This window comes from Vulpes lagopus, chromosome 4 (genome assembly GCF_018345385.1).
Source record: "Vulpes lagopus strain Blue_001 chromosome 4, ASM1834538v1, whole genome shotgun sequence".
NCBI classification, from domain to species: Eukaryota; Metazoa; Chordata; class Mammalia; order Carnivora; family Canidae; genus Vulpes; species Vulpes lagopus.
In genome coordinates, this window is record NC_054827.1 from 25,742,681 (window position 1) to 25,755,844 (window position 13,164).

Consider the following 13,164-nt stretch of genomic DNA (forward strand, 5'->3'; position numbering starts at 1 on the left):
GCCCCCGGGCCTTTGCAGGGAACACTGTTCAGCTCACTTCAAAACCAGTCTGGTGCTGGAAGCGGATGCCTTCCCAGAGTCGGTGACAGCTCAGTCTCCGCCCCCCGCCCCCCCCCACCTTGTGATGGAAGAGCCTGTGTAAAAATAAAATGACCTAAGAATTTTCATCTGCTGATGGAGCTCATCAGTTGGCTGGCTGGCTTATTCTCCTGCTGGGCTGAAGACTTCCGTGTTTGAACCATGACATGGTTGGTTCTGGGGTGGGGAGCTGGCTATCTTCCACTAGAAACAAAGAGATCAAGCAGCTTCTAAAGGTCCTTACAAAAGAGACAACAAAAGAGCTGGGGGGGGGGGGACACTTGGGGCAGCGAGGGGGGCCCCCTTCAAAGCCTGCTTATGCCTTCCACACCACACGGCTCCCAGGGAGACTTCTCTACTCTTGTTTCTAAGGAAAACACACTGCCACACAGCCTACTATACTTTTATAAACTGTTTAAAGGTACTTTTCTATTGTCATTTTTAAAAATAAAGTGCTTTTTCCAACTGTCACACCATTGCTTGGCCAATTATTTTCTGCAAGATCAAGCAAGAGCCTCTCACCCTGCAGCCCAGCAGGTTCTTTCCCATTCTCGGTGCTGACAAAGCTAAGGCCAGAAGGCCTGAGGAAAGGGGATGGGATGGGACAGCCAGAGAGCAGCCTCTGCCACTGCTCGGCTGGGGGCACGCGGTGACCCACTGATGTCCTAGGGCCCGGAGGAGGATCTCCAGGTAGGTCCACTCCCTCCTAGATGCCTTTTATCACACCCAACAGACCTTGCACCCACGTCAGCCTGCGAAGCCTTCGAGCGTTCTCTGAAGGGTCATTTAAGTGGCAAGGCAAAGCAGGGACAGCCTGAGGCCAGTGACTCATAGACCCATTTAGCCACCACTTCGGCCGCCCCCCCCAGCCCAGGGGCGGAGGAACCCACAGTGCTCCATTCTGAGTAACCGCAACAACCAGGAGTACCTCTCCAGTAGTCTGGTGGGCGCTGACGCAGAGGGCCCACCCACCCGAAGCAGGTCCCAGTCCCGCCTGCGCACGCCCTGGAGCATCAGTATGACCACAGGCAGGGGGGCACTGGGTGGTCTGGGAACGGAGGGCAGCTGGCCCCAAAGGTGCTGCTCTGAGACGCGCCATCTCAGCCAGCAGCTCAGCACCAGCACGTCCATACTGTCCAGCTGTGTCCCCGGGCCCCGGGCAGCGCTCTGCTGGTGGCCATCGCGACACACACGTGCCACACTGGATGGATGATGTAGTGGGAGTATCAATATGTCCTCACTGACCGGTATGAAAATCCATATTCTCTGTCACCCTGGAACACAGCCACTCAGTCCTCAGTTTTGTCTGGTTGCCTTCGTGTTCACTTGGGCCACTTGTGAGCACAGGGCTGGCTATAAAGCTGACACCTGAAATTGAATACTATGCCTTCTATCTCTGAGACAAAACTACAAATTAATTTGGAAAAGAACCCTAACACTTGCAAAATGAAAGGTACGCTTCCAGGTGATCATTCATGGGCTTCAGATTCACCGCACAGATGCTGGACCAACTGGGCGATCCCGGCCTTCACCTCTGAGGTTCACCCAAAGCCTAGGACCCCATGGCATCTTCGGGTCCTGACTTGTGTGGCATAAAGAACACTGAGCATGAGGAGGTGTGGCTCATCTCTGTGAATTCCGTATCTACTCAGCCGGTTTCGGGGTGACGAATCCGCTAGCTGTTCCTGGGGGCTCTGAGCAGGGAACGCTGAGCCCGAGGAGTATGTTCAGATTTCCCTGTGCTCCACATTGGGGCATATGAAAGTTGGGTGAAAAGGGCATTCCTACAGGCCTGAAGAGCGGCGGCACGTGGGCCCTGAAGCTCCAGCTCTAAACCCTGCACCCTCTCTTGCTGCCACACACTTCCAACATCCTCAGAAGGCCCTATAGTACTTGTTACTGGTGAGATATTACCTGAAACTGCCCTCAAGACGCCTACACTAAAACCCACTGTGCTCATCTTGGGTTCTGAGTCTGAGCCCCAAGTAGGGCATACAGATTAAACAATTTGCACTCACTCAACACGACACTCCCACGACAGGCCAGGGGACACGTTCCAAGGTCCAGTTAGTGCAAAGGGGATTCCTAGAGGACCTAGGGATCTCTGCTCCAACAGAACACCTATCAGGACAAGCTCAGGATGGGCTCACAAAAGACACGCTGGGCAAGAACATAATGTCCTACATGAAGCCCCAGGGACAGCACTACGCTGACGACAGGTCGGCCTGTCACTGCTGTCCCCGCAGCGCCACTCCTGCCTTGCTACGCCATTGACTGCTGGTCCTGGCTTGTTCAGAACAATCTGGAAAAGCCTCACAAAACCCCCTATCTTCCTGGCAAAGGAAACCTCTAATCAGCAGCTACAAGGAAGAGGGGACACTGAGTCTCACCCTCCGGCCTCAGAAAATCATCACTAGCTGGTAGGAACTGGGGAATTTACAAATCCAAATGCCATCATCCCACACTCAGAACATGTGTTGTCTGCCGGTGATTTCAAACAGCTCACCGAACAAATCACGGACGGCGTATTCATAGTGCCCTCCCCATGAACACGGACTGGACACGGTGGGTATCCCCCGCACTGGGGGCCAGCTGCTTCCAGCTGGGCCTCTGCTGCTTGGGCAACAGGTGCCCCTCCGTCATCTAGGGTTTGACAGCAGCAGCCGTATGTTCGTTACGTTTTGCCCAGGCACAGCAACCTGCCTCTTCCCTATCCCCTAAAAGCCTCAAATGTCATCAATTATAGAATAAAATGCACTGCGGGTTGTCTTCACATCTTAAATCACCCAGCCATGCCCACTCCCACTTGCTTCTAGATGGCCAGCAGGCTCAGCAGAAATGGGCTGAGGCAAGAGCAGGACTCCACCTTGAACTTGAATTTCTAGTGGCTATGTTAAGCCTTCTTGTTGTGACACAATTGGGTCCCTCTCACAACTTCCCACAAAGGTGTATCTCTCCCCGTGTGTCACCAGGTGCCCCAATCCCGATACCACAAGAACAGATAGAGAAATCTCTCTCCCACATACTGGGCAGAGGGGATCAAGGCATAACATTAAAAAAAAAAAAAAAAAGGGATCCCTGGGTGGCGCAGCGGTTTAGCGCCTGCCTTTGGCCCGGGGCGCGATCCTGGAGACCCGGGATCGAATCCCACGTCGGGCTCCCGGTGCATGGAGCCTGCTTCTCCCTCTGACTATGTCTCTGCCTCTCTCTCTCTCTTACTGTGTGCCTATCATAAATAAATTAAAAAAAATTTAAAAAAAAGCAACTGGGCAGCCCAGGTGGCTCAGCGGTTTAGCGGCACCTTCAGCCCAGGGCCTGATCCTGGAGACCTGGGATCGAGTCCCACGTTGGGCTCCCTGCATGGAGCCTGCTTCTCCCTCTGCCTGTGTCTCTTGCCCCGCCCCCCATGAATAAATAAATAAAATCTTTTTTTAAAAAATGCAAGTAAATGAGGTAAAGCTACAGAATTTGCAAGCATGACCATTTAGCAAAATACTGCATTTCTCTACATCTCAATCTCTTTAGTTCTGAAAGGAGCTTAGACAAAAGAAATCAACAAGCCAGTTTACAATACCGGGGAGCACAGGCCTAGCTAGAAACTACTAATAGCACATACCTGGAAGCAGGGTAGCTCACCTGAGAATCTGACGGCGGCCTTCAGGTACTTCTCCTTGCAAAACCAGATGAAGCGTTTGAGATGTCAGAAATGCATTTCCAGACCTAATCAATACAACAGGATGGTGACAGGTGATACCACCAAAATGGCAACCTAGGTCATTCCTGACTTTGCTCCCCTCACAAGAACAACTATACAAGGCCAAGACTACAGAGAAAATTCTGGAACACAAGGGGAGGTTGAAGCACCCTCCTGTGCCACAGAGACCAAGACACACCCTATCAGTAGAATAAAAGGAGCAGCAACTCACTGACTGCACCGCCCCCCTTGGCCTACAGCTCCTCCAGTGGGAAGAACAGCCAGGGTGGCCATCAAGCTTCCCAACATTGTGGGTCACTTCTCAGGAGCCCCAACTCTGGTGTGGCCGCACCAGGATTTCAGGGGAATCTGCAGAGCTTGACCACTAGGAATCTGACCATGACAGAGAAGGCAGGAAGGACTCGCAGGAGCCAGCACTCAGACCGCAGTGGCCTGGGTTCTGACCCGTAGCACCCAAGCAGCAGCTCCAACCAGTGGCTTTGTTCATCTGCAGAAGTCAGTAGGAGATCCAGTCTGACCAGGGAACCCAGTGGGGTGTAGAGCTGCCTGATTTTAGTCCTCAAGTGAAGAGGTTTTCCAGCCCTGGAAGGAGTATAGCTCAGGCCCCTGCCTGACCAGAAAGCCTGGCCAGAACATCTGGAGAGCGGCGTAGCCCAAGACGCTCAAGCAGAGTCTGGCAGGAAGACTTCAGTAGTCTGCAGAGCAAAGCCAGTGGCCCTGTTCAGCAAGAGAACCTGGGATGTGGGTTGGCTTAGATCAAGGCAAGTCTTACTGACCTTGAAGCTGGTTCTGCTGAGCCTGGGCAGGGAGACTGACCCGTAGCTCCCCCACTGCTGAATACGGCTTTCAGCCCCGCCAGCCAGGGAGCCTCACCAGAGCATACAGGGAGCTGCGTGGGTCACCTAACAGCCCTGCTTATGGTAGCACCTGAACAGAACACATACTCTCCACGTGTAGCGCAAAGTCATGGGTTCTAACTAAGCAGAGAATTCAATGTACAGTCATGCCTGATATGGGTACCCAGACAATGAGCCATGCAGGCCCTGAGGCCTGTCCTGCTGCCCAACCATGGTAGAGAGGCTAATTCATAGCCCCACCTACTGAGTACGGTACCAAGTCCTGACCATCTAGAAAACCTGACCAGAGAACCCAGGCAATTGGAGAGTCCACCCTACAGACTCACTCTGGCAAGGAACCAAGCCAGTAGTCCTATCCAACTGCTCTCAGCCAGTAATACCTACCCCCCCCCCAACCCCTGACCTCGGAACTTGGGCAGTGGCTTCATCAAAATACAGACCTGATAGCAAACCCTACCTGCCCAATGATGTTACTAGCAGACAGCTTCAGAAACCCAAAGTAAGCTCACAGATGAATGTCTCTGCTAAAGTAAACATGCACAGTCTGAAAGAATAGGAGATCTATGACCTTTGTCAAAGAATTCAAAATAATCCTTTTCAGGTTTAGTGAATTACACAGACGTCAAAAAACAATAAATGAACAAAATGAGAAGTTCAACAAAGAAATAGAAACCACTAAAAAAAAAATTCGAGGGCTGAAAATACAATGACTGCACTGAAAAATTTTATTTTATTTTTTTGCACTAAAAAATTTTAATAAAGAGTTTCAAAAGTAGAGGAATCAGCAACCTGGGGATTAAAAAATCATCCAGTCAGAGTTGCAAAATGAAAAAAGAATGAAAAAGAGTTAAGAAAACCTGTGGGATTTACTGGACAATCAAAAGAAACAATACTCATAGTATGAGAATTCCAGAAGAGAAAGGGAGAAAGTATATGTAAAGCAATACTGGCAAAAGACTTCCCAAACGTGGGAGAGAAAAGGGACATTCAGACCCTGAGGCCCAAAAGAAAAGGCCCCAATTGGGTTGGACCCAAATAGGGATACACCAAGACATATTAAAAAAAAAAAAAATGTTAAAAATCAAAGAAAGAGGGCAGCCCCAGTGGCATAGCGGTTTAGTGCCGCCTGCAGCCCGGGTCATGATCCTGGAGACCCGGGATCAAGTCCCATGTCAGGCTCCTTACATGGAGCCTGCTTCTCCCTCTGCCTGTATCTCTGCCTCTCTCTCTGTGTCTCTCATGAATAAATAAAATCTTTTTTAAAAAATCAAAGAAAGAATTTTGAAAGCAGCAAAAGAAATTACACGCAAAGGAACCCACATAAGAATACTAGAGGACAAAAAAAAAAAAAAAAGAATACTAGAGGACGTTTTTTGGGGCACCTGGGTGGTTCAGCAGGTGAGCATCTGCCTTCGGCTCAGGTCATGATCCCAGGGTCCTGGGATTGAGTCCTGCACTGAGCTCCCCGCAGGGAGCCTGATTCTCCTTCTGTGTCTCTGTGTCTCTCATGAATAAATTTTTTTTAAAAATCAAAAAATTGAAATACAGAAAACACCTTGACTGTATTAAAAAACAAGATCCAATGAAATGCTGCCTACAAGACACTCACTTTAGCCTTAAAGACATACACAGACTAAGATTGAAGGGACGATAAAAGATACTTCAAAGAAATGATAACCCCCCAAAAAGGAGTAGCTACATATATCTCAGACAAAATAAACCTGAAATACAAATGGTAAAAACATACAAAGGTCAATATATAATGATAAAGGGGGTCAATCCTTCAAGAACATATGACAACTGTAAATATTTATGCACCAGGGGATCCCTGGGTGGCTCAGCGGTTTGGCGCCTGCCTTCTAGCCCAGGACACGATCCTGGAGACCCAGGATCGAGTCCCGTGTCAGGCTCCCTGCATGGAGCCTGCTTCTCCCTCTGCCTGTGTCTTTGCCTCTCTCTCTCATGAATAAAAAGAAATCTTCAAAAAAAAATTTTTTAAATATTTATGCACCAGTATCAGAGCCCTCAAATATGTAAAGCAAAAACTAACAGCTAAAAGGTAAAATAAAGAGCAATACATTAATAGTTGGGGGTTTAACACTCCACTCTTGACAATGAATGGATCATTCGGACAGAGAACCAACAGAAAACAGATCTGAACAATACTTATAAACCAAATGGACCCAACAACCACATATAGAACATTCTATCTGACAATAGCAAGCTACACGTTCATCTCAGGCATACATGTAACATTTTCTAGGATAAACCACATGGTAGGCCAAATAATAAGTCTTAGTAAATTTAAGAAGGCTGAAATCATGCTAAGTTATCTTCTCTGACCACAATGGTATGAAACTAGAAATCAATAAAAGAAAACTGGAAAAAAAAAGAAAAGAAAAGAAAAGAAAAGAAAGAAAAGAAAAGAAAAGAAAAGAAAAGAAAAGAAAAGAAAAGAAAAGAAAAGAAAAGAAGAGAAAACTGGAAAAGCCACAGATACATGGAAATTGAACACTCTCCTGAACAAACAATGGATCAAAGAAAAAAATTAAATGAGAAATCAGAAAGTATCTTGAGACAAACAAAAGGGAAACCCAATCTACCAAAACTTATGGGATGCAGCAAAAGCAGTTTTGGTTTTTTTTAAGATTTTATTTATTTTTTCATGAGAGATACACAGAGAGGCAGAGACACAGGCAGAGGGAGAAGCAGGCTCCCTGCAGGGAGCCCGATACAGGACTTGATCCCAGGACTCCAGGATCCCACTCTGGGCCGAAGGCAGGCACTAAACCGCTGGAGCCACCCAGGGATCCCCGAGGTTAACATTCAAAAATATTAAACTACAACAGCAAAAAAAGAGAAAAATCCAACTAAAAACTGTATTTTTTTTTTTTTTAAAAGATAGATACAGAGACAGAGACATAGGCAGAGGGAGAAGCAGGCTCCATGTAGGGAGCCTAATGAGAGACTCGATCCGGGACTCCAGGATCACGCCCTGAGCCAAAGGCAGATGCTCAACTGCTGAGGCACCCAGGCATCCCTAAAAACTGTATTTTCTCAAGAAAACATACAAATGGCCAACTGGCACATGAAAAAGATGCTCAAACATCACTAATCATTAGGGGAATGCAAATTAAAATTACTATTAGCTAATAGAATGGCTAGCATCAGAAAAAATGAACAAATGCCGGCAAGGATGTGGAAGGGGAACCTTTGTGCACTAATGGTGGGATTGGAAACTGGTACAGCCACTATAGAAAACATGGAAGTTTCTCAAAAAAAAAAAAAAAAAAAAGTAGAACTACCAAGTGATCTAGCAATTCCACTTTTGGGAATATAGCTGAAGTGAAAGAGAACAGTATGTGTAACAGCTATCTGCATCCCTATGGAAATAACTTAAACGTCTATTAAGAGATGAGTGGAGGGGATCCCTGGATGACTCAGCGATTTGGTGCCTGCCTTCGGCCCAGGGCGTGGCCCTGGAGTCCTGGGATCGAGTCCCACATCCGGCTCCCTGCATGGAGCCTGCTTCTCCCTCTGCCTGTGTCTCTGCCTCTCTCTCTCTCTCTCTCTCTGAATGAATAAATAAAATCTTAAAAGAAAAAAAAAAAAGAGAGAGATGAGTGGAAACAAAACAAAAAAAAAACCCGGAAACTCACAGAAGAGATCACATTTGTGGTTACCAAAGGCAGGTTTGGGGCAGCGGAAATTGGACAGAGGTGGTTAAAAGGTACAAATTTCAGTTCCGGGATCCCTGGGTGGCGCAGCGGTTTGGCGCCTGCCTTTGGCCCAGGGCGCGATCCTGGAGACCCGGGATCGAATCCCACATCAGGCTCCCGGTGCATGGAGCCTGCTTCTCCCTCTGCCTATGTCTCTGCCTCTCTCTCTCTCTGTATGACTATCATAAATAAATAATAAAAAATTTAAAAAAAAAAAAAAAAAACAAATTTCAGTTCCAAGTAAGTACTGGGATGTAATGTACAGCATGATGATAGTTAACCCTGCTCTGTGGTATATATGAAAGATGTATATGGTATATATTAAGAGCAAATTCTAAGAGTTCTCACCATATGGATAAAATTTTCTATTTTTTTATATGAGATGATGGGTGGTAACTAAACTTACTGTGGTTATCATTTCCTAATATATTTTAAGTCAAATAATTATGCTGTACACTCAGCAGCTGAGTGTCTGTCTTTGGCTCGGCATGATCCTGTGGTCTGGGATCGAGTCCCCTATCAGGCTCCTTGTGGGGAGCCTGCTTCTCTGCCTGTGTTTCTGCCACTCCCCCTCTCTGTCTCTCATGAATAAATAAAATCTTAAAAAATAAACTCCTGCTTTATGTCAACTATACCTAATATAACAGGGAAATACAACAGAATGGTGTTTATAGACCAAAAGTAGGCATACTTAGAGATAAGCTAGCTTCAGAATTTTTACAAGAAAACTAGTCTTGGGGCAGCCCGGGTGGCTCAGCGGTTTAGCACTACCTTCGGCCCAGATTGTGATCCTGGAGACCCAGGATTGAGTCCCACATCAGGCTCCCTGCATGGAGCCTGCCTCTCTCTCTCTCTCATTCTGTGTCTCTCATGAATAAATAAATTAAATCTTTTTTTTTTTTAAAGAAAACTAGTCTTATGTCATTAGACATTAAAAGTTCCTCCTTACAAGCAAAAAACAAAAACAAAAAACCAAAAAAAACAAAACCCTGATACAAAGACACACTGAACATTCCATATTCTAAATTACTGTGGGGAGCCTCAGTTTTACATCTTCTGGGGCCATGTTTGGGGGCTGGGATGTAAGAAAGAGGAGACAAAGACAGGACTATATAAATGGATGAGAAATAAATCAAAAGGATAAAAAGAACTAAAACAGCAAAAAAGCTCATTTACATAAAGTACCTCCTGCTCTGGGTTACCATCACACCTTTCTTGAGAACACTGAATCTTTTTTTTATAATCCTCTGCAATTTCAATTTATGATATGAGGACTGTAAGAATCAACCCAAAGGACCACCATCCCAAGTGACAAGCAGAAATAAGGAAAACAAGTAGTTTGTAGTTTGCCATAGAAGGCTGGAATAACCACACAGACTTCCCTCCTATAAATCACCATGACTGCTAAGAACCCACATATTTGATAATGGCTCTCATGAGTTCAGCAGGTGAAGACAGAGGGAGTCTCCCTGCCCCCAAAACAATCAGGGCCAAATTCCATGAGGGTTAGCGCAGGGTGTACAGATGATGTTCAAGTTGGCAAGAAGACTCTATCCATCTTTGCTGGAGATGGCTTGAGCCCATGACTTGCAAAATCCAAGAAGCTAAATACTGATTTATGCTTTAAAAATATATATTAAAAATTACATATAGTGTATCTTTATTATCACATTTGCTAACAAGAGGCACATCTTGTGTTCCAATTGTGAGATCCATATGCTTGGCACCACAGCACAAATCACAGTCTTCAACAACATCCCAAACATGCATCCTGTGGGAGTTAAAGACCGGAGCTGCCGTCTGCCACTGACAAGGACAGAAAGAAACAAACTGAATTCACTAACATCTTAGAGTTCCTTCTACAATGATTTTATTATAAATATGTTCTTTTGGAATAAACAAATATTGCATTCAAGACTATCTGCCAACTTGTTCTAAAGTAATAAAGGAAGAAAAATGGAACCAGGAACCACTTAGAAATAGAAGTAGCAAAGACACCTGCATGCCATGCTAAGCGCCTTTCCCCCAGAAGTAACAGAAGGTTAACAGGGAATATCACATATCTCATTAGCCCATTCAATTAAAGAAAGCTTTGAGTTTGGTAATTTGCTCTTGTTCTGTAAACTGAACAGCTTCTCCCCTCAGTCCTAAGTAGCATGGGGAGACATCCTCAGAGCCCAGCATCAACAAAAAAGATCTTGACTTTGTACTTATTAACTCCTGGCTCACGAACAAAACTGTTCCCTATTTGCCAGGAGCAATGTCAGAGTAGTCCTTCAGCACTCCAGCCAGGTGTTCGTTGTGGGTCTTAAACCGGCGCTTTTTCTGTGAAGCAGGCTTTTTCCTTCTCTGAATAGGGGCCTATAAGAAAAGGTAAAAACAGAAACAGCTACTCAGAAGGGCAGAATAGTGAGGATGTTATTAACGATGAGGAGAAACCTTTTTTCCTGCTTGGTGGACCAGCTTCATGTGCCAATCCCTCCCACGCACCCCAGCCTCCCCACTCTCCCCAGTATGCTTCCCAGCCACAAACGAGGCCAGAGTGACAGTGCCGAGTACAGCTCCACTGGGAATAACTAGGCGGACACAAAAACCTCCCACAACTATCCTTGACACTCAGTGGATTCAAAAGAGGCTTTAATAAAGTTCTTTTTCATTTCTATCATTAGGCTTAAAAATACATCCTCCATTACCAATAAAAAAGACCGGACATAAATATGGCTAAACACAGAGTGACAAAAAAAAAAAAAAAAAAAAAAAACAGAGTGACACCAAATGGGGGAATGGATGGGCACACAAAGATTTGTTAAATATTATTCCCCATTCTTTTCTGTGTACTTGAAATTTAAAATCACATGATTAAAAAAACATCAACAAACTAAGCAATAACAGGAAAAAAGAGCTCATAAAGTGCTACAACTCCACAAATTCAAGGAGATCACTGGGCAATACACCTTGCCTTTTAAGAAGTCCTACAAATTCATTAAATAAACACACATACACACACAAAATCACAAAGAAGGCAAGTTCCAAAGACTGAGAGTAGAAAAGGGAAAGGGAGAGGGGAAGAGCAGCTACATTTAGGGTGTTCCCCAAACCAGGTTCATCCTTGGACTACAGACAACCAATTAGCAGGTACAAGGCAATTCACGAGTTTTTCCATTATAAATCCCTCCACTGATGGGGCTTTCGGACTACGTGGTAACTGGTTCCTAAGGAATCTGAAAGCTGACAAGAACAACAGGGGCTGTGATAGGGGGGCTAAGGCAGAGCCAGGCAGGCATAGAGGCCACAGGGGTGGTGGAGCAAGGGGGAAGGGAGTGCCATTAAGGCCAAGATGATGAAACAAAGTCCTTTTAGAAACCAGGAGGGAACAAATGAGCACTAGAGGACAGTCAGTATGACTTGAGTACTCACTGCTGGGACAAGGGCTGGAGGGGTAACGAGGAACGCTCCCACCTGCCTGGGTAGCAGCATCCGGGGGCAGAGATCCATTGGCCCCCAACACATCAGACAGGAACTGGTTTACATCTGACCAAGATCACTGATTAGGACACAGAAAAAACTAGAAGGGAGAACTGACTACCTCCTCTTCAGAGAGGCTCACAGTTCAAAGAATAGAGGATTACTTTTTTTCCCCCCAAGAGACTACATACCACTTTCTTTGGTCCGGATTCCTGCATGGAAGAAATACCCTGTCGCTTCAGATATTCTTCAATTTTCTCCTCATCCATTGAATCCACAGTGACACTCCTCCAGAGTTTCTGAAACTCTACCAACAAGACAGCAGTTATTTTACAACAGATGTTTACAAGCTATAGCGTCTGTGACTGAAATCCAGGACTCACGATGATCTCTGGTCTGAAGTAGCACATTTAAGATTTCGTTCTAAAATCACAAGCAGTGAGAAAAGAACACTCAAAGGCTGGACAGTGAGCAGCAGGAGGGCTTAAGACTACAAACTACATCATCACGGGCCAGAGCGTCATATTCTACTCTTAGTCTAGTGATGCCGGCCCAAGTCCCTGAGAACTCCCTGCAGTGGCCATTCTCTTTTTAGTCCCAAACTCCATTCTCTCCAATGAAATAGTTACAAACTCCTGTTCATTCTCTAAACAACATGAAGGGAGACGGGGACTGAAGATTTATATGGGGATAAGAAGCTGTAAGAGTTTGTTAACGAAACTTTTGAAACCAAATAATCTGGAGATGAGTGACTGAGGCATCATAAAAACTCTTACACAGTTTGGGTCATTTTTTTTTTTTTTTTAAGATTTTTTTCATGAGACACACATAGAGAGAGGGGGGTGGGGCAGAGACACAGGCAGAGGGAGACGCAGGCTCCATGCAGAGAGCCTGACATGGGACTCGATCCTGGGTCTCCAGGATCATGCCCTGGGCTGAAGGCGCACTAAACTGCTGAGCCACCCGGGCTGCCCGGGGTCAGTCATTTTAAAGAATGGCCTTCAGTTTGGGGTTGTCTAATACTTCTTCATAATTAAACTGAGGTTATAAATTTTTGACAATAAGGCCACAGAAATGACATTACGCCCTTCTAAGCGCAAAGGGTACATGATGTCAAGGTCTCATTAACTGAGGCTGATAAACTGGTTGTGATTAAGCTGGTATCGCTCAGATTTCTCCATCGGGAAGCTATTATTTTTCCCTGTGTAATTAATGAGGATCTTGGAAGCTAGCCCTTTATCTGATACGTCATTTGCAAATATCTTCTCCCATTCTGTAGGCTTTTAGTTTTGTTGACTGTATCCTTTGCTGTGCAAAAGCTTCTTATCTT

The 13,164-nt window shown here is 45.7% G+C and overlaps 1 protein-coding gene across 1 annotated transcript in view; it reads right to left on the reverse strand.

The window, feature by feature from the left end:
* Positions 1 to 10,222: 10,222 nt before the first annotated feature.
* Positions 10,223 to 13,164, reverse strand: part of GTF2E2 (general transcription factor IIE subunit 2) — an 84,860-nt gene continuing 81,918 nt past the window's right edge. The window contains exons 7-8 of the mRNA XM_041753517.1: positions 12,026 to 12,141; positions 10,223 to 10,730 (exon numbers count right to left, since the gene is read on the reverse strand). Of these exons, the coding sequence (XP_041609451.1) occupies positions 10,614 to 10,730; positions 12,026 to 12,141 (233 nt within the window). The 3' untranslated portion in view covers positions 10,223 to 10,613. The remainder of the gene's footprint in view (positions 10,731 to 12,025; positions 12,142 to 13,164) is intronic.